Source organism: Danio aesculapii, chromosome 2 (genome assembly GCF_903798145.1).
Source record: "Danio aesculapii chromosome 2, fDanAes4.1, whole genome shotgun sequence".
Lineage (NCBI taxonomy): Eukaryota > Metazoa > Chordata > Actinopteri > Cypriniformes > Danionidae > Danio > Danio aesculapii.
The window spans coordinates 48,449,497-48,473,588 of NC_079436.1; the positions used below are offsets into that span (position 1 = coordinate 48,449,497).

Below are 24,092 nucleotides of genomic sequence, written 5' to 3' on the forward strand. Positions count from 1 at the left end.
AATGCCTGGAACACACAGAATTATTAGCCCCCCTGAATTTTTTTCCGCCAATTTCTATTTAACGGAGAGCAGATTTTTTTCAACACATTTCTAAACATAATAGTTTTAATAACTCTAATATCTGAGTTATTTAATCTTTGCCATGATGACAGTAAATAATATTTTATTAGATATTTTTCAAGACACTTCTATACAGCGTAAAGTGACTAATTAGGTAATTGGGTTATCTAGGCAGGTTAGTGTAATTAGGCAAGTTATTGTATAACGATGGTTTGTTCTGTAGACTATCGGAATTAATTTTTTTTTTTTTTAATTAAAAACTGCTTTTATTCTAGCTGCAATAGAACAAATAAGACTTTCTCCAGAAGAAAAAATATTATCAGACATACTGTGAAAATTTCCTTGCTTTGCTAAACATCATTTGGGAAATATTTAAAAAGAAAAAAAAATTTAACAGGGGGCTAATAATTCTGACTTCATCTGTATATTTCATAACACTTTACAATATGGTTGTATTAGTTGATGTTAGTTATGAACAAACAATAAACAATAGATTTATAACAGTATTAATTCATCACGGTTAAAGTTAGTTAATGGAAATAAAGTTGTTCATGCTTAGCTTTTGTCACAGTGCATAACTAATGTCAACCAGAATGAATTTGGATTTTAATAATGCATTAGTAAATGTTGAACTATTATTATTCATTATTAGTTCATGTAACCAAAAACCTTTTTTTATATTTTGCTTACTGAAATGCAGCATTACTTTGAAACAATTTCTAACTCTTTTACAAAAAAGACTTTAAAACAACAGAAATTTTAAATTATATAATCTTTTTCTTTAATGTGTGATGTATATACCCCTTTTGTTTGTTTTTTGTTGTTTTCTTTTTTCAAAATGTTTTAATTTTGTCTTTTAATTTTCTTTATAATGTACTGTGATTGTATATTTTTAATTTTCGCATAATAATAAAAAACAATAATAAAAAAATATTTTAAACTGTAAGTGGAATTTTGAAGTATAAAAATACATTTTCAAAAGGCATGAAATGACTCTACATTTCACTTGTAGAAGAGCTAATTTTTCTTTAGAGCTTACTTGTTAGATAAAAAAAAACATTAGCTGCAACACCATCTGCACCACTATTGCTAACCACATGATATTATATAATAGGCTTTATAGCTTTTTTTAGTTGCAGCACTTAAAAAGTACATTTTATAAACATTTTCATTTTAATTAGCATTTTAATGATCTGGAAAGAGCCTGGCCAAGGTAAATGCTCATTTTAAACCACCTAATTTTTGCATTTAGACTTGTCTAACAGGTAACATTTACTATGTTGAAAATGTTATTGTTTCTGAAAACTCAACAACATGAAGTACAAGAGCATGAATGCTAAAGTCTGTCTTTTTGAGTCAGAATTTAATGTCGGCATAACTTCATTCTGTTTGACAACGTGTCAATAAACCTTCAACCCCCCAAGCAAACTGCTTCTCTTAATTTTTTTTTTTCATGTAATGTAGTTCACATACTAACGCCTCCCACTGTTTCCTGCCGCGAACAAGTGGAACTTAAAAAAAAAAAAAAAGGTAGCAGAGCAGAAAAGAAACGTTACAGAGCCGCTGCATATTTCAGCACAGCACTTCTCTTAAACGCACCAGTCTCTTTGGAAAATGACTTCAAACAGCACTCCACCACCACCAGTAGCAGACTGCGGTACATCACATTTTAGATATCCACTTTTCACTTCCACCTACACCATTGTGCTGCTGTTTGCGCTGCCGCTGAACTGCGTGTCTCTCTGGATACTTGTTTGTCGGAATGGCTTGAAGAAATCCGTTCCAGTGATCTACATGGCTAACCTGGCCTTGTCGGACCTACTTTTCACGCTATCGCTGCCCTTTCGGATCATTTACTTTGCAACAGGTAAATGGATGCTGGGAGGTACCCTGTGCATGATCCCGGGGACCTTGTTCGCCGTCAACATCTACTCCAGCTCGTTTTTCATCATGCTCATAAGCGTGGACCGCATGCTGGCTGTGGTGTATCCACTGAGATCTCGCTCTTTGCGGACGGCACCAGTGGCCTGGATGTTTTGTGCCATGGTGTGGTTGCTCATCGCTGGACTGGCCGTGCCAATAGCTCAAAATCACCCTGAAACCAACGACACTGAATGTAACTTCAAACGCTGCTTTGAGAAGTACTCAGAGACGAGTTGGAAGAACGGTTTTAAACTCATCTGCCTTGCCACTTTCTTTGGTATGTTAGTGCCTTTCTCCATCATTCTGGGCTGTACGGTTGCAGTGGTGCGGCAGTTGAGAGGATACAGCATGGCAACTTCCTCCTTCAACGCCGAGCTAAGCAAAAGCAAGATTGTCAAGCTCTTTCTCTCTAATCTGCTCATCTACGCCATATGCTTCATACCCTTCCATGTTATTTACATCCTCTTCTCTCTGGTCAAGCTTGAAATGTTGCATGGAGGAAGTCACCTTGATGTTTATTTTAACCTGCACAACATTACTCTATGCTTGGCCAGCACTAACAGCTGCTTAGACCCCTTGATCTACTACTTCAGTGCAAAGAATATAAAAAGTCGGAGCAGATGTGGCTCTGCATCCAAAACTGTTGGCCTTGGCTTGGTTCAGAGCATGAGTTGGACTGGACAATAAAGAACCAAATCATCATGTTGAGTCGTTGAGGTAAACAAGCTCATTGTGTTAGAGGAAATGGTTACGCAAGAAGAACCAAACCAAAGTAAAAAAACAAAAGCTGACTCATGCGAGAGAGAGAGAGCTCATGTTTATCACATGAAAGCTCTTATTAGTTTGGGTGTCCTGAAGATTAAAGATAAAAATGTGAGAAACGTTGATTGAGCCATAGAGGGATCAATACCTGCTAATGTGACTTGAATTCTTCAATGTGATCAGACTGTAGCACGTTATTTCGATGCTGTATAACTATATCACTATAATAGTGAAATAGTATATTAATAATAGTATAATATTGCCCATTGTTGTCGCTTATCACTGACTACTTGACCTTTTGTGAAGCTATTTGCTGCTTTGTAACTTCTACTAGCATTATCATGTTTGTCTTTTTATAATTGTATTGTTGAGGTGTGCATTTTTACTCGTTTCTTCTCAGACAAGATTGCATTGACGTTCAGAATAGCCGCATTTATTCCCATTTACTTCTGTGTCATACATTGTTGAAATAAACATGCTCATTTTTGAATTATATTAATTCAATCTTTTATTCATTTAATTTTGGTGTAGAAAACATGCAATGGAGGGTTCACGTGGGTGCAAATCTCACAGGTTACCAAAAGGAAGTGAAACGTTCAAGTCAACAGCATTAAAGCGCACACACCCTCCTTGTTTTCACACCAGCCAACGCTGTATTTTGTGGTTTGTGTGTTCTGAAAGTTCTTGCACGCAGGTCCTTAAATTAGATGTAATAATCTCAACTGAAAGGGAGTAGGGTTTCAGCAGTTTATTGATAGATTTTTCTTACAAGCGATTAGAGAGAGCAGCAGAATAGAGTGCATCAAATCAAACGCCTCATTTATTTCAGACAAAACCAGTTATTTGCTACACCATTATGTGCAAGAGGAACAAACACACATAAATGGTACGATTAGAAAAAAAGTGCAAGCAATATGAAGTGATTCTAGTGGATCTGCCGTGGGCATGTACATAGAAAAACAAAAAGGAATACATTTGCGCACATCTGTGCCAAAAGACAATTCAAATCAGCCATTCTGATCAGTATGCGCACACACACACACTGCATTTAAAGATAAGGAACCATTTCAGTTTTTAAAATTTTTCTATAAACTTTATTCACAAGTATTAAAGAGCAATGCTCAGAGCATCAGTTGACAAACATGACAAACCGATGAAATTCAAGATAGGAAATCCAAGATAAGAAAACGTATATTGCTTATATCACGGTCAAACCTACGCTATGACTTGAAGTCATTTCTAAAATATGAGGTATACATCTTTTGGCATTGAAGATGATTTTCTAATACTGGATTTCTTTGCTAACACAAGAGGAAACAAACAGATAAAGAAACCACTTAACCAGCCGTCAGTCTGCACAAACTGAGGCTTGACACAAAAACAAACAGAAATAATGCAAATCATTCTTCAGCGATTGCCAGACTAAAAATGTCTGAAGCTAATCTCAATTTCTTTCCCCACAAGAAGAAAAACAACACGCATAACCTGAGAGTGAAATAAAACGTTACACTACAGACAATGTGCAAATCAAAAACTAACAAAGACAAAAAAATATAGAATGAAAAAAAAAAAAAAGTAACTTAGAGTTTTAAAAAAGACAAACAGAGATCAGACATGGCTTTATCTAACATTATTTACAGGTTTATCAAGCTGATAAAGTGCTGTTAAGCTGGACAGATGGTTTGGGTTTTGCTCAGTAGATTGGAGGAGATAAGAGAGGGAAACTACAGCAGGAGTCGTTCACAGATCTTCGTCTCCACAGCAAATGTGTTCTCAAAGTGCCTGATGGTGTGGCAGTTTTTCGTCTCCCTCTTATCGATGCCTGAGGAACAAATGAGTCAGATTTTGGGTTAAACGGGTTCTTTCTTGTAACACACAACTTAAATACTGTGTAGATGTTGAGTTCTGACAAATAATGTCTGCTCAACATAGTTTGACAAAATTTGGTGCAGTCCAATTTAGATAAGAATTACTTTTAAGTTTAGAGATGGGAAGATCTTTAATGGTTTTGAAAGTCTCTTATGCTCACAAATACTGCATTCATTTTATCCAAAACTATTACATTTTTTAGGGTTGTGCAATTTAATATAAGTGAAAACATTTTAAAATGCCATTTATTTATTTATTATTTAAGGCTGATTTGAGTCATGTTCTAAATAAAAGCAACGACACGCGATAGAAGTAAATATTTTCCATATTAAAAGGAGTTTTTGTCCTAACCAACACCTGAATTATATATTTTAGAAACAGCTTCTATTATTGTAGCTGAACAACAGAAAACTGACAATGATCACCTCAGGTACACCTCATGTGCTTTATTCAGTGTTAAATGCTAATAATGTGAGTTTGAATGCCATTTTACCTGACATTCACTGCCATACTACTGAAAGCAGCAGTGGATAGTTCACCTCAGATCTTGAAAATAAAATAAACCGTTTGAAATGGAACTTCAGTGCAAGCCAATAGATGTCAGTGATTCAGCATGTACATTTAATATGTATTAATTAAGACTGTAAACCTTACCATTTTGTTGGAGTGCAGTGAGTGTACTATTCTGTGCTTCTGATTGGCTGCATTTAAATTAGTCATGTTTCGTCAGGTGCAAACAGTCCAGTTGCTTATCACTGCCAATCTCATCATGTAGCGTGTTGTTAGGACACGAGGTTACAATGTAACCTGCTCATCTAATGTTTAAATTCATAATATTTATATTCTTTGCCAATTAAGAACCACCTCAAGTGGAACTCTGAATCAGAGTCTCATTTCGGAGTCTACTACTGTCCACCAGAGGTCACATTTCGGTCACAGATGTGTACTTTGAGAACCTTTCTGACTGAATTAGTCAAATACGTGGTTTTCCACCAAGGCAACCTGGAGTGCTGGAATATAATTGGCTAAAGTGGCAGTGGGTAGGTTAAATGACCAAAACAAAGACAGACGTTCCAGCACGTAATGCACATTTTCAAGGCAGAATATCTGACTTTAGCAATGTTTTTCAGACAAGCAAGAATGTTCACTTAGTATGCTTTATTAATATCTGCAAACATAATATGGTATTTTTATGCTTTAGAAGAGTCAAAAACTTACAGCACCTTTAAAGGCTGATGAAAGAACAGCTTATGTGGTTCAAATAATATGAACAAAACAAAAAAAAAATTATAATTGAAATAATGAATAATTGAAAAACATATTTTGAAGCATTTATTAATGCCAATTGCTAAAATGTCACATATTATAGCGCATTAAAAACCATTTTAGGTATGAAATGTATAAGTAAATGTTGAGATTAACATCCATAATGATTAGAACTCTATAGTATATTTGTCATTGCGCGCGCATGTTAACTAATGTAGTTATACCTAATAATAACAAATCTTATTTAATAGGTGATAACAGAAAAGTCTGAATGGTTGGATATTCTTGGCAAAGTTCAAAATGTGTATTTTTTTTCACTAAAGCTAAAAATAGGAGTGTCACAATAAGGAATTTTTGTTGTGCGATATATTGTCACAGAAAATATGTTGCGATAAGCGATATTATTGTCATTTTTAGATCATTTTATGCCACTGATTATATAATGACTATATAACAGCATAATAATGCAAGTAGCCATTAACACTTTAAAATAGGTTTCATTCGTAAGGTTATTTAGATTCTATAATTTGACGTTAAAAAGGTAAATGTCCTATTATATATACACTATTATATGTCCTTTTAGGTAAATGCCCAATTATAAACTTTGACACCTGTGAGGAAGAATGTAACGGTCAATGTAAAATAGCATTAACGTTACTTGTGAGTTTGTAAATATATTGCAGGGCAAAAATTGAGGTAATCTCCAAGTATTGCACGATAGGTCTGTCACAATAATCAATATGTCGACTTATCTATAAATGGACAAATACTTGCAATATTTTGAGAAAGAGATTGTGTTTATACCTTTATATTGTGTAACCTGACTTTAATCAGACATGTATCCGTCAGCATGACTTAAGGACCAACTTGACCAGTCAGCTGTTCATTTAAGTTCTGATGTTATTGTTATTTTATTTCCTTCTTTCGGTTTCTCTACTTTTTCTTTTATTTTCTCCTTTAAATTAAAAAAATAAATAAAAACACAGTAAAAAAAGAAAAATTCAAGGCAATAGAATTTCCAAATGAAATAAAAGTTTGTATGAAATGTTTCTTTAAGCTAGTTTCCAAAAATATTTCTAACACCTAACATTAGTAGACACTGCTATTTTAGAGGATTTAAACACATGTCTTTCAAAACCTCTTTCTAATTTACAAAAAAAGGCTTTGCTTCAGATAGAAAATGTTGCAATCTTTGGGTGGGTCGTTTGGATTGTAAAAGCGTTGAGAAATGTATGGTTTCTGGGAGGTTGAACTCAGGGGACACTTCCTTGGTGTGGCACGAATTTCACAAGTCACCACATTTCTGTTTCCTGTGGTTTTCCAGACAACCATCTGCACTTGGATGTGTGAGAGGAAGTCCTGAACGCGCCAAACTACAGTTTAGCCGAGAGAGAGAGAGAGACCCCTCTGACCAGACAACAGTTCCCACAATGCATCAGCGGCTGACGTGCATCACATCCCCCTCTGCGTGCTCTGCTAACTGGAGATGTCTACGCTCGTGAGTCACGCTCAAACACCCACAATCTTAAAAATCACACGCATTAATCAGGATGAGGATCGGTGTCACTGTGCTGTAGCAGAATTACAGAACCTGGCATGGCCATAATCAATGCCAACGCAATACTTCCTTTCATACCAGTGTGCATCTGACTCATAAAAAGAGGAAGGCGTTTCTGACACGTTAAAAGCAACAGTTAATGTGTCTGATTTTTCAGAAGATATCAGGGTAGATAGCAAAAGCAAAAACCTAAACAGGAACTAAAGACAACAGAAACCACAGCTACATCTGTGATCACAGGTGCCAGTAACAACCAACATGCTCAGATAGAGGAAAGTTCATCTATTTGATAACATCAGAATTGCCATTTTAATAATTATACAAGATAACGTTATAGACTGACACTCACTTTGCAAAATGCAGCCCAAAAGCCACGATTATAATGTGTTAGATCTTTATTTAGTCTTTTTTTTTTAACCTGTTCTGTAGTGCTTTAGCATGTAAAGTCAACATGATGCTGATTGTTATATGTAATAATCATTATGATGCACAGCACATTAATGCCTTTAAAGCAGTGTTTCTAAACCACGTTTCTGGAGGACCACCAACTCTGCACATTTTCTATGGCTGTTTCTCAATTACAAGAACACTGAGAACGGACTCGTGTTCTTGTGGAGTCCATACTTGCCAAGTTACCTTGAACGAACGAACTCGGGAGACCACAAGAACAAAAAACGCATCCTCTGAGAAATGAGATGCTGCGTTCTTCCTGATGGTCACATGACCTTCACACGAACTTTGGTGGTTGATGATGACGACATTACACCAGAACACAAGATCGCTGAAGAATGCATATTGAAAAACAGCCCTTGTCTCTTTAATCAAAACACACCTGATTCAGATCATCAGCTCATTAGCAGAGACTGAAAGACCTGTAATGGGTGTGACAGACAAAGGAGACATCCAAAACATGCAGTGCTGGTGGTCCTACAGGAACGTGGTTGAGAAACACTGCTTTAAAGAAAATCTGCTGGATTTTTATTAAATTTTTTGTGGGCATGTGGGCAAATACACTAATAGTGTAAAATCGAGAATAATAATTATGATTTTGAAGGATACAAAGACTCATGTACAACAAGTGTACATTTATTTGATTAAAACACACTACAATTTTTGTATTATGAAATATTACAAGAATTAAAATGTTATTTCTCTATTTGAGTTCATTTAAAAAACGACTGCAGAGTTGAATACGTTAAATATTTTTAAAAACGGTTCTTGTAATGCAATACTGAATTTTTAACATGACTGCTGCAGCCTTTAATGTCACATGACCTTTCAAATATCATTCTAATAAGCTAAAAAAATGAGAGAACCCCAGACTTACCTCTTATTAATATTATAAAGTTATATATTAGTATTACAATGACTTATTACAATAAAATCAATGATGCTATCATTCAAATGGAAACATTGTGCATTTCAAATTGTGCTTCATTCAGGTGAGTTGGCTTGACAAACCACCTGTAGAAACACTGTAAAAACCCTCTTCTCTCTGATGCACCTGACACTTTATTAAAACTACATCTTACAAGGACTCAATAAGGAAAGCGATGCTTACTATAAATGTACCAGAATCATGTTGCGCTGCTTGCTACAACCTTAAATACCTCTTTCACACAATATCCAACCTCAAATACCTCTTGCACAATATTCACCTTTAATACCCCTGTTGCACAATATCCTGCACAACACCGTTCAGTCTCATGTAAAAGTACTTGTATAGCCTGTCTTATGTGTATAGTCAAGTATCTTATGTGTATAGATAATTCTTATGTGTATAGTTAATTTCCTTCATGTATAGTTAAGCATCTTATAGTATATGTTAGTTAAGCATAGGTTTTTAAAATAGTTTTTATGTCCAGTGTTGCGTTTGTGTTTATGATTCATTTATGTAGCACCGTTGTCCTGCAAGACCACATTTCGTTCCTCTGTATATAGTGGAATGACAAAGCTCGGCTTGAAATGACTTAGTAAAATTAAATGTTATCTATAAAGATGCCTTAAATAGATCAAAAGTGAAAGTATAATTATAAATATTACAAAGCATTTATTTCAAATAAATGCTGTTTATTAAGGATTCAATACAACAACAAAAAAAATCTGGAAAAAAAATGTATTCCAGCACTGATGTGCATAAGAGACTTCTTTTAAATGTTTAATAGTCTTTTAAAATCACTAATATCAAGTATGAAACAAATATTATTAGTGGTAATAATCTTATAATAATTAATTTGAATAAATAAAGTAGTAATGAAACTCACGTCTTTGTCCGCTGCGGCGTCTCAGTCTGTAGGTCTCTTTTGCGTAGCAGAGCCGGTGGATGAAGGGTCCGAGCTGACGCAAGTTCCTGACGCGTCCCGTTACCACCATCTCCTCCTGGATCATGTAGGTCTGGGGCAAATACGTTCCCCGCTGCCAAAACACAAACACGTGCAAATGGTCACATTGGGCTCCATCAACAGACACACTGATCATGACAAATCAAACGGATTACAATTGTGCGTCAGCTCTGCTAGGGATGTGACTTTGGCTCAAATTTGCATGTTTTGTCATATTTTGCAAGCGCAGTCATTTGAATTGCAATTACTTTATTAATTATAGAAGTAATTTTACTGGAGAAAATGTTTGATAACTGAGTAGAACTGTAGGGATATTATTTATTCAGAGTAAATTATATTATACATGATTTAATATACTACATTTTTATAATAAATAGTTGAAAAAATTCACATATTAATTAAATATAATTATAATATTAGATTACATTTACTATCATATAGATTACACTTGCATTACTATATTATGTAATGGTATACATGACTGCATTGTTAGCCTATTTATTGCTAAACGACAATGAAATTTTATCATGAAGTTTCATCCTAAAAAATATTTTTCTATAACCGCCTTTGCATTTCTGGAAGTGCAGTTCCACCTTCAGAGATCATTCGTGAAATGCTCCTTGTTTCATATATTTTGGAAATAAACCTGCACATCAAAACGTGTGACTCAAGAGCCGAGACCTTTTGTTCAACGGTTACATAAAGCTGTATGCAAGCTGTTACCTTGACATTGACAAGCAGTTCCCACAGGTTTCTGGGCGGCATGACAATTGTGGTGTTGAGCTCGATCACGTAGCACTTATCCAACGCAATGTCGTAGTAAGCTGTGAGTCCCTGTGTGGATGACAAAGCAGAACACCTCCGTAAATAACGACTCCAAATCAAATTAATGTTGTTTTTCTTTTTCATTATACTGAAAAGTGACAGTAAAGACATTTAAAATATCTTTATAAATTCCCATTTTTAGAAATAAATGTAGTGCTTTTATTATATTTCCACAAAAATGTTCATAATAATGTATTTAAATAATTATTATTTAATTAATTATATTATTTTTCCTTTAAATAATTATTTAATAATAATTTAATTATATAAAACAAATACATAATCATATAAAAAAGTAATAAATTTCCAAAGACTGCAATAATGATGCTGAAAATTCAACCTTGCATCACAGTAATAAATTACATTCAAATGCAAAATGCTAGTTCATAAAAATGCAACCATATTCCACAACATTGCAGTTTTTAACTATATTTCCCAGCAAATCCATGCAACTAGGAAAACAAAACGTTCTGACTGACATTCTCGCAGCTTCAGAACTTCTCTGGTTTGGCTGAAACTGCGGCTTTCACAGAAACATTAGCTTGTTCTGTGCCTGGCACTTCACGCTGCATATTAAACAATGATTTCAAGCAGACAAAAGGCTTCCTTAGAGATGGTTCACAGTCCATCTGGGGGAGCCGTGATGACTAACGCCAGCTTTGTGCCGCCAAAGAACGAGTAGAAACTGCACCAGAGCTCATTGTGCAGAGCTTCAAGAGCTTCTCTGAAAGCTGCTCACCCTGTGAAAGTCGTGAATGATGTCTGCCGGGTCGCCGCTTCCGAAATCTGGCACGGGAACGCTGATCTGCTCATAGTTATCGTCCAGGTAGATGCCCACTTTCTCCTCTAACTCTTGTCGCCCGAGTAAAGGGGCGAACACGGGGTCTTCATACATCATCCGACAGTGGAAGAAACTGTCCTCTGGGATCTGGAGAAAGATGGTGGAGCGCTTTAATAGAGCATACATGTTATTTCATTATTTACTTTTTAATGTCCATCATTAAGGCTATCTTAATGGGGATGATAGAAAAAAATTAAATTGATTATAGAAGTAATTTCTGATTAACACTGGACATAAATTCTCCCATGCATTAAGCTCTTATTTTGTAAAAATATACCTTTTAAACACACGTTTGAATAAAACCGCCTATATACAGTGGAAGTAATACAGTTGAGTAAAATATACTAGGTTATATCACTGGAATAATGCATAATTATGATTTTGCATCTGTTATTAAATGGCCATGTGCACGTATGACCTATAAAAATAGGATCGTAAAGAACAAAGTATATAAAAATAGTTAAGCAGTAATAGTAATGATAACTTAGTGGTTGTCTGGATCAAAAAATATTCTCAGTTATTCTCAGTCAGACTCAGTCAGATTCATTTTAAAAAGATTTAATGGTCTTGCTGCAAGGGAACAAATACAGAAGAAACACAAGAGGTTCCATTCTGGTTGCTCCGAGGGCAGTCTTTCGAGGCCAGTTTATATACATGCATACAAACAGATGATGAAGCATTGTCTTTAATCATTGGTCTAAACTGTTTGTTTGGTAGAATCCTATTGATCATACCATCAAATCATTGTCAGCACAAAATTCCTGTAACTGACACCTTCCAACCAATCAACTGACTGAAAGCTACAGTTGAGCATGGGATTATGTCAAGGAGCACATACACGTATAACATTACCTTAGGGTTTCTTTAAAAGTATACATCTAACAGTGGTGATTATAAAATTAATTTAAATACGTTATAGAAGTAATTTCTTATTAATACTAGACAAATTCTCCCATGCATTCAGTTGATTCTTTTTAAAAATATACACCATTTAAACACAATAAAACTGCCAATATACAGTAAAATAATACAGTTCAGTAAAATATACTCTGCTATATTACAGGAATAATGCAGAATTATGATTATTCATCTTTTAATGAATGGCCATGTGTAGATCAAGCATTACATAAAAACAAATACAAACTTATTCATACCTTGATTTGAGGAGTAAAAAAAAAATCTTATGCCATCAGTTATTTTATATAACTTATCGTTATGTCAGGGTTTCTGCAGGTTAAATTTAAGACTTTTAAGATCATTAAGAATGAAAGTCTAGACTTATACAGGGTTACAGGCTAGGGATTTTTTTTGAATGGCCCAGTATTATCATGAGGAACTGGGTAATTGTTTTTAGTATTTTTCCCCTGATTAGGGAATTTAATTTTGGACATTTGCAGTAAAAATGTCTAACTGCATTGTCGAATTGCATCTCTTTGCAATAAAAACAAAACAAAAAAAATTAAATATATATATATATATATATATATAAAAAAAAAGGATTTATTGAGATGTGTTCTTGATCATTGGCCCGACTTAGCAGCTTTACTTAAATAAAGCAAAATTAAGATCTGTTTAAAATGATTTAAGACCTACAACACAACACTTCAGTGAATTTAAGACTTTTAAACGTTTTTATACCCTGTATATTCATTACATTCCATCTGTCACGTCATCGGTATAAAAGTTAATCACAGATTTTATATCAGCTAATGAAATTTAACTCATTGAAACTTTTGCAGCAATTCCTGCATATTTGTTAGTGATAAATATAACTTGAAAGCCAGCAGAAGAATAAACTGAAGTTTTTCTTTTTTGAGTAAACATTCTGTTTTGGCTAAAGTCTTTCAATTTATAGCATGGCTTATCAGACTTTTGTCAGCATTTTACGTCAGTGAAGATTAAAAGCTTTGGTTCTCATCCATTTTCTCACTGTTCCAGCAGTAGAGCACAAGCTTCTAAAAGAGGCCACTTGAACTAGTCTAGTGAATGAAAGATCCGGTAAGGTGTTGCTATGGTGATCGCGGAGGAACTGAACTTTGATAGGCTTGTTCATGAATAAGAGATGATGAACGGATCCGGTGACGTCTAGAATCTCACCTGAGGGTTGAAGTAATATCTGTACAGGCACACTGAGGCCATGATCAAGCCTGACAGGAAGATCACCAGGCCGAGCACCACACACCAAAGGCCACTGAAGGGAGACTTCTTAGATCTCACCGGGAGCACCAACTCATCCTTCTGGAGAAACACACAAAACAGCTTCACTTAGTTTCAGGAGCTTTTTAAATGTGGGTTGACTCATATTTGACATAAAATTGATATATATATATAAAATAAATATAAATATAAATATATATATAAAACACTTTTTTTCCACCTCCAAACTAAATACATTTACTTTACTTCTGTCCGGCCTATAGCCGGAGGAGGGTGGGGGGTTATAGTCGGGTGATCACCCCTCACTGACAACAGTCCAGAATTTGTCGCATACATGAGCTCAAAGGTTGTTTTGACTTCAGCTAATCTGTTTTGGCCAATGCAAACAATTATTTTTCCAACATCTAGTTCAAGACAACACACAAAGTGAAGTCATCTTTCACTACTGTATTGTTTTTAAGTAGAGAAAACCTTTTACAAGAGACTTTTATTCTGAATCTTGGACCTTATTCATTAAAACAAATTGATTAATAAAAAGGTGAAGCATCAAAACCGGCCCATACTAAAATTAATTTGAATAATAACTTGGCTATAGTTGTTTTTATCTATGACTTTTCAAATGTACTTTTTTAAAAGAGAGGCTACAAAAATCATGAAGGCTTACACTATTATTATTACTATTATGTTTTGATTTTTTATTATTCAAATGGCCATTCAGAGCAAAGTTGAATGTGCTGGTTTTTATTTTAAAACTTCAACAAATTGCTATTTTTTTCTAATGATAAATGATGCTGTATTTTAAAAATAAGTATTTATTATTATTTCTATATTCTAAATCTTTAGGAAATATTTTTTGTATATCAAAAAATATAGTAATGAGGACTACACGATAAACTAACATAGCTAAAAATAGTGCTTAAAATGTCACCAAATGCAGTATTTAAATCTCATTATTAAATTTTGAGCTGCAAAAATGTCCAATTTTGAGAAAAAAGAACCACCCCTTTCACCAGGCTGGCTATGGAACACAAAAGATATACATTTTATAAAATATATATTTTATAAAACTCAATTCCTGGAAAGCCGCAGCTCTGCACAGTTTAGCTCAAACCACCTCCAACTTACACCTGCTTAATAGACTTGAACACCTAGAGTATTTGGATCATCCGTGTTTGATTAGGGTTGGAGGAGCAAAACTGTGCTGAGCTATGGCCCTCCAGGAATCGAGTTTGCTATGCTATATAACTTAAACCTCATCGGGGTCACTGGATTGCTCTTGAGATATACATTTGTCAAATAAAGAAAGAAATTGACCCCAAAAATGTTCTTATAGAGCTAGTCCTTAAAAATCTGTCTCTTCATAACAGATATCACATCAGAAATGCAGTTCTGGAATGAAGAGGGTAGAGGTGATTTCCAATTTTTAAGCTCTAGACTTTCAGCCACCACCATGCCTTGCATTAAAGACTCTTGCATTGTTTGAGGGAGAGAAGATGTATTCTGTGAGAAGCCAAAGATGGCAAGTTTGGCATTCGGTAGAAGAGGTCTGCTATAGGCCTTAGAGTACCAGTCAAATATGCTTGTCCAGAATCTATTCAGTAGTGGACGGACCCAAAGGCTTGAGCAACTGTGTCCTCTGCGATCACGCATCTATCGCACGTTGGTGAGACAGAAGGAAAGATTTTTATGTAGCTTGGCTTTAGTGTAGACGATGTATGACCTTGACTTAAATCAGTTGGTGTCTGCTGTTGACTGAGCAAAGCATGACAGTAAATGTTTCTTGATTTAAGATTTGTTTTAAATATTTGTAATTATAAAAGATATAATAACTAAGAAAATTCTTAACCCACTAATTTGAGATATTTCTGAAAACAATGTCTGAAGTCATTTTTCATCTTGAGAAAATCCATCTTGATTAGTTCACGTTTAGTTCTTCCTGAAAATTCCTACCATGCTGACTTTTTTTAAAGCATAAACTCACTTAATCATCATCCTTCTCATACAAATTTAGCTTGATTTCACAGCTTTTATATATTAGTAACACACTCCAAAAAAAAAAACTCCAAGCTAGAAACTAATCTTGTGCAGCGCCTCACTTTCAGCACCCAAGAACTGCGCCAAGACATCAGTGAGTCACGGCAGCGTCTCAAGACGTCAGGTGGTGTGAGCAATGCATCCGCCTCCAGTCTCTCAGCGCCGAGGACACCAGCTCCATCAGCCCACGCAGGCTCTGGAGCATCGCAAATCAAACAGACTTGCTGACAGAGCTACTATCTCCGCCTGGCACAGCCATATTTTTAGGCACGTACTGTACTTCCACGCTCCTTATTTGTACAGGAGTTCCTTTCCTACGTAGGGAGGACACACGGCAGCAGCGGGTAGGAGACAGTGTGTGGGTACCAGGCTGAAAATAACAGCTCTAGTATCAGATCAGATGGATCCACGTCATTTTCACTCCACTGGAGAAAAATCAATGCAGGCACATGAGGTCAAATTAGAAACGGTGACGCACTGGAGATGTTCTGCGTCGCCCACCAACGTCACACCTTTTCAGACTCGTTCTGAAAAACGACAGCTGGAGATTTGCTGCATATTAACAGACTACAAACAAATGCATTCTCAGAAAGTTTTTGCATTAACGCTGATGTCAGGCATCCATTTGGGGAAGGCAAAGAGCCGATTTAATCCTAGCTAACTGGATCAAGCGCGCGCACACACACAGTTTTTTTTTGGAAAGGAGGACTGTGTGTTCCAGGCACATATATACAAAAGACTGCGGTCATTCTCACTGGTACAGCTCAAGTCAAGTGGCGATAAAAGGTTTTGCAGCTGAATAACGATTATGAGGGGACTAACAGCAAGTGTCTATGTAGAGAACACACACACACACATACAGAGACACGCACGCAAGGGCTGATTTGTCCAGCACTAATCTGCAGTGGCGGCTCCACACTGAGGGATGATGATGTAATGTCATCCTGTTGTGCATCTCATTACTGGCTCACATCCAGCAGCTATAAACTAATGCAGACCCTAAAATCTAACGTATAATACTTTAATATTTAATACATCCGTAAAGGTCTGAGCAGTTCAGCATAGACATAAAATATTACAGTTTATTAATTTGACGATGTTAATATAGTACATATCTTATATTTAAAATGCTTTGGCAATACTGTACTAAATGAAACTTGAACTTGTGTAACAGAATAAAGGCAGAAACATGCATTTTCACAAATGAGATAACTACAAATTATACTCAACATCATTTAATCCTCTGTGTTGTATTTAAAACCAAAATATATATTTTTTAAAAATCTCTCTATATGTATATACATATTGTAATCCTATGTAATTTCCTATTTTTAAACATGCAAAACTCTGAATAACAACAAATACTTTTAAAACTGCACTGTTATTATTCCAGTTATATACACATTACAGTTAGTTTACTACTGACTTATCTGCTTTAGACATCATATCAAATTATAGCATCTTTATAATATCTATAAAAATGCAGTGTTATTTTATATATAACTACAAAGACATTCCAATTCATTTTTGCAGTTTTAATTTTACTAGCAGGAACATGACAATGGAGTTTTACAAGCACAAAACAAAGAGATGAATGTGTATTGCAATCAATGTAAACTCACGTGAGAGTACGGCATTTGGATTTCCTCTTTGTCTCCATCGTTCTCCTTTTCTGGCTTCTGCACAGTCACTTGCTGGAAGGAAATCTTCACCATTTTGACGACTCCTGCTAGTCTGCTGCGGTCAGGACGTCCAGTGTTGATTGTACCACCAAGGACGCTTCAGAGCTGTGAATGAATCGCTCGGCAGAGGGCGAACTTAAAGAGGATTCCCTCGCTTCCGGCACACTTCAAAGTAAGAGTCCACCAATCAGCGTCTGCTTTCTAAATTTAGTGTCACTCACAATTTTTTTTTACAAAAAAGGGGGCCTCGTCTGTTAACACGTTCAGATCCGAAATGATACAAGGGACATGAAAGATTTGGTTGTTCTTATTAAAGTATTAGTAGTTCTTCACAATTCTATAGTTAATAGTAATGTTTAATGTAGATACATATTATTTCTTATGTCTAAAATTGGTTAAACATCGAGACTGTATGAACTACTGGGTTTAATCCTGCTGCCTTTGGTCACCAACATAGAAAGACATTTAGTGCTTTTCTGTTAACTAATCTGTATCACTAGATTGATCAGTAATACTGAAATCTGTGTTCACTGTAGGCATAAGAAATGTGTGTCCTATCGAAACTCATTAATTCATTTATTTTATTTCCGACATAGTTCCTTTATTTATCTGTAGTCGCCACAGCGGAATGAACCACCAACTTATCCAGCATGTTTTATGCAGGGATGCCCTTCCAGCTGCAACCCATAACTGGGAAACATCCACACACATACACTATGGACAATTTAGCTTACCCAATTTACCTATACCCCAAGCAAACACGGGGAGAACATGCAAACCCCACACAGAAATGCCTACTGACCCAGCTGAGACTCGAACCAGCAACCTTCTTGCTGTGGGGCGATCGTGCTACCCACTGTGCCACCATGACGCCCTCCTATCGAAACTCATTCATTCATTCGTTTTCTTTTCGGCTTAGTCCTTATATTAATCTGGGGTCGCCACAGCGGAATGAACTGCCAACTTATCCAGCACATGTTTTATGCAGCGGATGCCCTTCCAGCTGCAACCCATCACTTGGAAACACCCATACACACTCATTCACACACATACACTACCGACAATTTAGCCTACCCAATTCACCTGTACCACATGTCTTTGGACTGTGGGGGAAACCGAAGCACCCGGAGGAAACCCACGTGAACTCCACACAGAAACTCCAACTGACCCAGCCAAGGCTTGAACCAGCGACCTTCTTGCTGTGAGGTGACAGCACTACCAACTGCGCCACTATCGAAACTATTAAAATTAAATAATTCTTAAAACTTGTGTAAGAAACCTAATTCAGTGTTAAATTACTGATTCAGGTTAAATAGTTATGATTACAGTCACTGCATAAATATGCACAGATGTAATGATTTTTAATTATATTAATGTTGCATTAAGATATGAAAATAATCTGTAATTTGCATGGCAAACAGTAATTCCTTAATATTATAGGTTTATTTGGCAAATTAATAACCATATATAAAATATCAAATACATTATTTAGTTTGATTATAAAAATGAAAATATATATAATTACATATAATATAATACACAGACAGATACAGGATTTAAGTAATTTAAGTGGGGTCTCGTCTATTAACCCATTCAGATGCAAAATATGTTCAAAGGGGCATAAAAGATTGGATTGTTCTCATTTAAGTATTAGTAGATATTTATTCCACTGTAGACATAAGGATGTGTGTCCTGACGAAACTATTAAAATTATATAATAAAACCTGTCAGGCGATGCGGTGGCGCAGTGGGTAGCAAGGTCGCTAGTTCGAGCCTCGACTGGGTCAGTTGGCGTTTCTGTGTGGAGTTTGCATGTTCTCCCCATGTTCGCGTGGGTTTTCTCCGGGTGCTCCAGTTTCTCCCACAGTCCAAAGACATGTGGTTCAGGTGAATTGGGTAGGCTAAATTTTCCATAGTGTATGTGTGTGAATAAGTCTGTGTTGGGTTGCGGCTGGAAGGGCATCCGCTGAATAAAACATGTGCTGGATAAGTTGGCGGTTCATTCCACTGTGGCAACCCCGGAATAATAAAGGGACTAAGCCGAAAAGAAAATGAACGAATAATCTACTTTGACTATACTTAGAAAATAAAAGTACATATAATTTACACAGACATTACATAATCTAAGTAATAATAATGCAAGTGTTCAATTCCATATTATTGATGATGTTTAAACAATTACTATTTGTATTGCATCATATATGTAAGGATAATTTACTTCAATTATGCATTAAGATAACTGTGATTTGCATTATAAACAGTGATAGTGATCATTCTTAATATGACAGGTTTATTAAAAATAACTAACCTTGATATCTAGCCATAAATTGAATTATAGTTGGATAATTGACACAGATTAGAAGTAATACTTGGAATTGCAACAAATAAAGAGATCCAATCCATCATTTAAATCAGCTCTTCATCTCCGCCTGCTTGGACTTTTATTGTGGAGTTTTTCCACAAATGGATGTGCATTCCGGTTCTATTTTGGCCGTTTACGGTGTTCTACTACGCGTTGTGATTTGCATCAGACTGCCGGAAGTCAATAAATAACCTGACACCGATTAATGCTTTTTATGGCTCGAATGTAGATCGTGAATTAGGATCTACAAACGGCGCGAATAAAACGCTATCAAGCAGCAATCTAACACAACATCCTTTATAATGTCATGAGTGGTCTTAGCATTTTGGGTTTGTGGTTTAATAAAAAATCATCTAGTGCCATTAAACTAAGACATGTACAGAAATTACATGATGTTTTGAAGGTAATATAAAGTATGCAAAACAAATATAACTTGCTTTGCTTTTTAATTTACTAAAGCAACGTGTACATATGTATGTGGGCAAATATATGGGCTAAATATGATCGACAATGTGATATTGTGTTTTCGTGTTATTTTTCAGTAACTACTATTCTTTAGATCTTAACATTCTGCTCTTTTATTCATATACTTTGCATTGCATGTATTAATACTTTCATAGATGTCCTCAATGCTGATGGCCCACACACACACATACGCGCACTGGTGATGCAGGACATGGCAATGATGCTGATGCCGTGTGTTTGAGCTCAATCACAGTAGAGGGCGCACTTTTCACTACCCGGAACTTTCCCTGTGATTCTGAACAGTTGTTGTCACATTGAGAGGGGGTTTTATGTACTACATGCATGCAATGATGTCTAGGCCAGAAACACGATTAAAGTTTATAGTGCTCATAAACATGTCAGCCTCAATAAAGTGGAAGTGTTAAGTTGATTAAGAGATCTGCTTATAAAACAGCTTTGATAATAAACTTATTAGCAATTTCGGAGGATTGTTTCTGGTTTGAGGTCTGTCACTTTATACCTTTCTGTGCAGTTTGATGTCAATTAGTCTATAGTCTTTCAGTTTAAAAACAGCATCAATTTTTTTCCTTCAAACATGATTGTTGGATCTTTACATTAAAATGGTCCCAAATGTAAAATATGCACTGAGATGTCATGTTTTCATGGCCATTTTAACTCAATTTAAAGAAAATATTTAATTCAGTCTAAAGTTCCCATTTGTTTTACTGATAAAAAAATTATTTTGGCTTTAAACTAACTTACTTTTAACATGCCGATCGATTAATTAACATACTGATCAATATCTATCTATCTATCTATCTATCTATCTATCTATCTATCTATCTATCTATCTATCTATCTATCTATCTATCTATCTATCTATCTATCTATCTATCTATCTATCTATCTATCTATCTATCTATCTATCTATCTATCTATCTATCTATCTATCTATCTATCTATCTATCCTCAGGATAGTTGTATTCAATTCTATTCACTGTCTCCCTGGTCCACACAGGTTCAGATGGTGGGCTGGTTTACAATGCACAAAGACATAGCTGTTGATTGGTTGCCAGTCAGTCCATTCACATGTAAATCAGACCTCATAAATGTCCCCCTTCTATCGGCCACTATACACAGTATATGTAGTGCTTGTTAGCACAGACTTTTGTCTCGAACTGAACCCGCCGACCATCTGCCCCCATTCAAGCGTCCTGAACTGCAGCAATATGGCCCCTGCGTCCCGCAGCAACACTCACGACGAGGATTATTACGGAATAAAAGACAGAAAGGTACGCAAACACGTCTTTTTAATCACGCACAGAAAAGTTTGTCGACGTTTCCCACAACTATTTTTTCTCTCCTCAGACGAGGAAACCGCTGGTGGAGAAAAAGAGACGCGCCCGGATAAATGAAAGTTTACAAGAGCTTCGGCTACTGCTAGCCGACCCGGATGTAAGTTTATCCAGACTATCACTTCTTCAAGCATTTGTATGTCCACACACACTGTATATCCACTGTACGCACACTTAACATCGCGCTTTGCGTCATTTTTAGGCGCAGGTAAAAATGGAGAACGCCGAGGTGTTGGAAATGACCGTGAAGCGCGTGGAAAGTATACTGCAAAACAAAGCGAAGGGTAAGAGCTGCTGCTAAGACTCGTATTTGAAAGGCCACCTCGCCAATATTTCTATGTATTTTAAAATATCCCGTTTATTTGGGTCGTGACGTCACATTGCTTTTCTCCTCCGCAGAGGCTGACAGTGTGAACCGCGAGGCCAACGAGCGCTTCGCCGCGGGCTACATCCAGTGCATGCATGAAGTGCACACATTCGTGTCCAGCTGCCCTGGCATCGACGCCACTATCGCAGCAGACCTGCTGAACCACCTCCTCGAATGCATGCCTCTGAACGACGAGGAGCGCTTTCAGGACATTCTGTCAGACCTCATTTCGGACTCTAGCAACTCTGGCACTTGGCCTGGCGAGGCGGCGTACGCTACGTTGTCGCCCGGAGGCACGAGCGTGGTCAACGGTGGCTCCTCCGCCTTGTCCCCGGCCCCGTCCACCACCTCCAGCGACGACCTTTGTTCAGACCTGGACGACACAGACACGGAGCACAGCCGCATCTCGGTGGATGTCGGAGATCAGGCGCCAGTCGTGCCAACACTGTACACCAACAAGTCCATTTGGAGACCCTGGTAGACAGATGCTCACCTCCACCGATTCATAAACATTCGAGTATATTTTCTAGTTTAGAAAATAGTCCAGGATTGAGCACCTTTGTGAACCAGTTCTACTTTAGGAATAGGGCGACTTTTTATCATCGACCTGTGGATATACCCCTCAGTAAGCTCTTCTAGGTGCAACAATAATGTGCATTTCAGTCCACTTCAGTTACACAGAATTAGTATTTTATTTAATTGTTTTTTGTATAAGCTAAGTTAAAGAAAATACACTGTAAGGATAAATAATATGTCTAGGGAGTGTGTTCCCATCTCTAATTATTGTAGGCTAGGATGTAAATATTTGAATGTCGTTGCTGTAGATATAGATAGATCTATGACAGTTATTGTGATTTTTGTGACAGGATGAAAAAAATAAGTGTAAATGTCGGGAATAATGTGTTTTATATGTGATTTTACCCTTCATTAAAGCATCTTTCTGATTTGCTACTGCAAAGAGTGTCATGTTTCATTCTATATAAATGATATGGTGGTGCCCTTTAAAGAATAATCATTTCACTCAATGATGACTGATTAAATAATAAATTTGTTGAACGCTGTTAATTCAGCTTTTCGCGGGACTCCGGGAATATGTTATAGTTAAGTAGCAGCTGTAACCGCTTTAATGAAATAATGTAACCTATTTATCACACCTTCCCTATGTCTAAAAGTGTGAATGTCCGCTTTGGGTTTTGGGTGACCCCCAGACGTGTTAAACTGAACACCTCGCAGCCGAGCAACGCCACTGCTGCAGACTCTGTGACTGGCGCTATGCGTCGCGCTGCAGGTCATGACTGATGTACGTGTTTCTGGTCAAGTCTGTCATCAAAATACACCTTTGCAGATTTGCCTGACAAACGTGTTTTTTAAACAACATTCATCACCAGTCAAAGATTTAATCCCTTTGAAATGTGCTAACCAATACTGCATTTATTTGATCATAACATTTTATAAAAATATCTATCTATCTATCTATCTATCTATCTATCTATCTATCTATCTATCTATCTATCTATCTATCTATCTATCTATCTATCTATCTGCAGATAGATAGATAGATAGATAGATAGATAGATAGATAGATAGATAGATAGATAGATAGATAGATAGATAGATAGATAGATAGATAGATAGATAGAGCATGATGCTGGTGATGATGAATTTTAGGTTTTCATCACTTTAAAACACACACAAACATTTCCTAAAGCTTAACGTTTCTATATATTGTTCTTTATATATATATATATATATATATATATATATATATATATATATATATATATATATATATATATATATATAATGGTAAATAAACCATGGGAAGAAAGTTACCTCATCTAAATTTAACTGACAAAAGTTTAAACAATAGCCTAGCGTAGGCTAGTTAGGCTATTTCGAGTTTGTGAATAAACCATCAACAAGTTGCTTTCACTTCTAGCAAAAGTTAGTTAAGTATATCCACTGTCCACGTATATATTTTACTAAATGGTTTATCTACAGTTTATCTACGTTTGAAAGTTTATCTAAATGGTTTATCTACGGGTTTGTTTTGGATTTTATTCGTTGTATAACCCGTTTACGTGTCTTTATTTGTCTATTTGGACCAGACAGTGACAAAACAGAAACAACACTGTAGTCACATCACTTCAAAATTGAAGCATAATCATAAATACAGCCTAAAGCCAAACCATTCTGATGTCATTCAAAATAACTACAGATATAG

General features: G+C 36.0%; 3 protein-coding genes across 5 annotated transcripts; 2 read left to right on the forward strand and 1 right to left on the reverse strand.

Annotated features, from left to right (window-relative positions):
- Positions 1-1,606: 1,606 nt before the first annotated feature.
- Positions 1,607-3,219, forward strand: lpar5a (lysophosphatidic acid receptor 5a). The gene has a single exon (XM_056481419.1). It carries the CDS (start codon positions 1,675-1,677, stop codon positions 2,668-2,670), a length of 996 nt encoding a protein of 331 aa, XP_056337394.1. The 5' UTR covers positions 1,607-1,674; the 3' UTR covers positions 2,671-3,219.
- A 259-nt stretch (positions 3,220-3,478) lies between these two features.
- Positions 3,479-17,457, reverse strand: itm2cb (integral membrane protein 2Cb). Its single transcript, XM_056481454.1, has 6 exons — positions 17,260-17,457; positions 13,544-13,684; positions 11,345-11,533; positions 10,504-10,614; positions 9,703-9,853; positions 3,479-4,567 (listed from the first exon to the last, which is right to left on the reverse strand). Exons 1-6 carry the CDS (start codon positions 17,350-17,352, stop codon positions 4,470-4,472), a joined length of 783 nt encoding a protein of 260 aa, XP_056337429.1. The 5' UTR covers positions 17,353-17,457; the 3' UTR covers positions 3,479-4,469.
- On the forward strand, positions 17,329-22,826 carry hes6 (hes family bHLH transcription factor 6). 3 transcript variants are annotated; one of them, XM_056481445.1, is made up of 5 exons: positions 17,329-17,491; positions 21,357-21,438; positions 21,515-21,601; positions 21,704-21,785; positions 21,901-22,826. In XM_056481445.1, exons 2-5 carry the CDS (start codon positions 21,376-21,378, stop codon positions 22,347-22,349), a joined length of 681 nt encoding a protein of 226 aa, XP_056337420.1. In that variant the 5' UTR covers positions 17,329-17,491; positions 21,357-21,375; the 3' UTR covers positions 22,350-22,826. The 3 variants fall into 3 exon arrangements, with proteins under 3 accessions (XP_056337420.1, XP_056337405.1, XP_056337413.1); XM_056481430.1 differs by having other exon boundaries at positions 17,331-17,491; positions 21,165-21,438; XM_056481438.1 differs by lacking the exon at positions 17,329-17,491 and having other exon boundaries at positions 21,127-21,438.
- Positions 22,827-24,092: the final 1,266 nt, after the last annotated feature.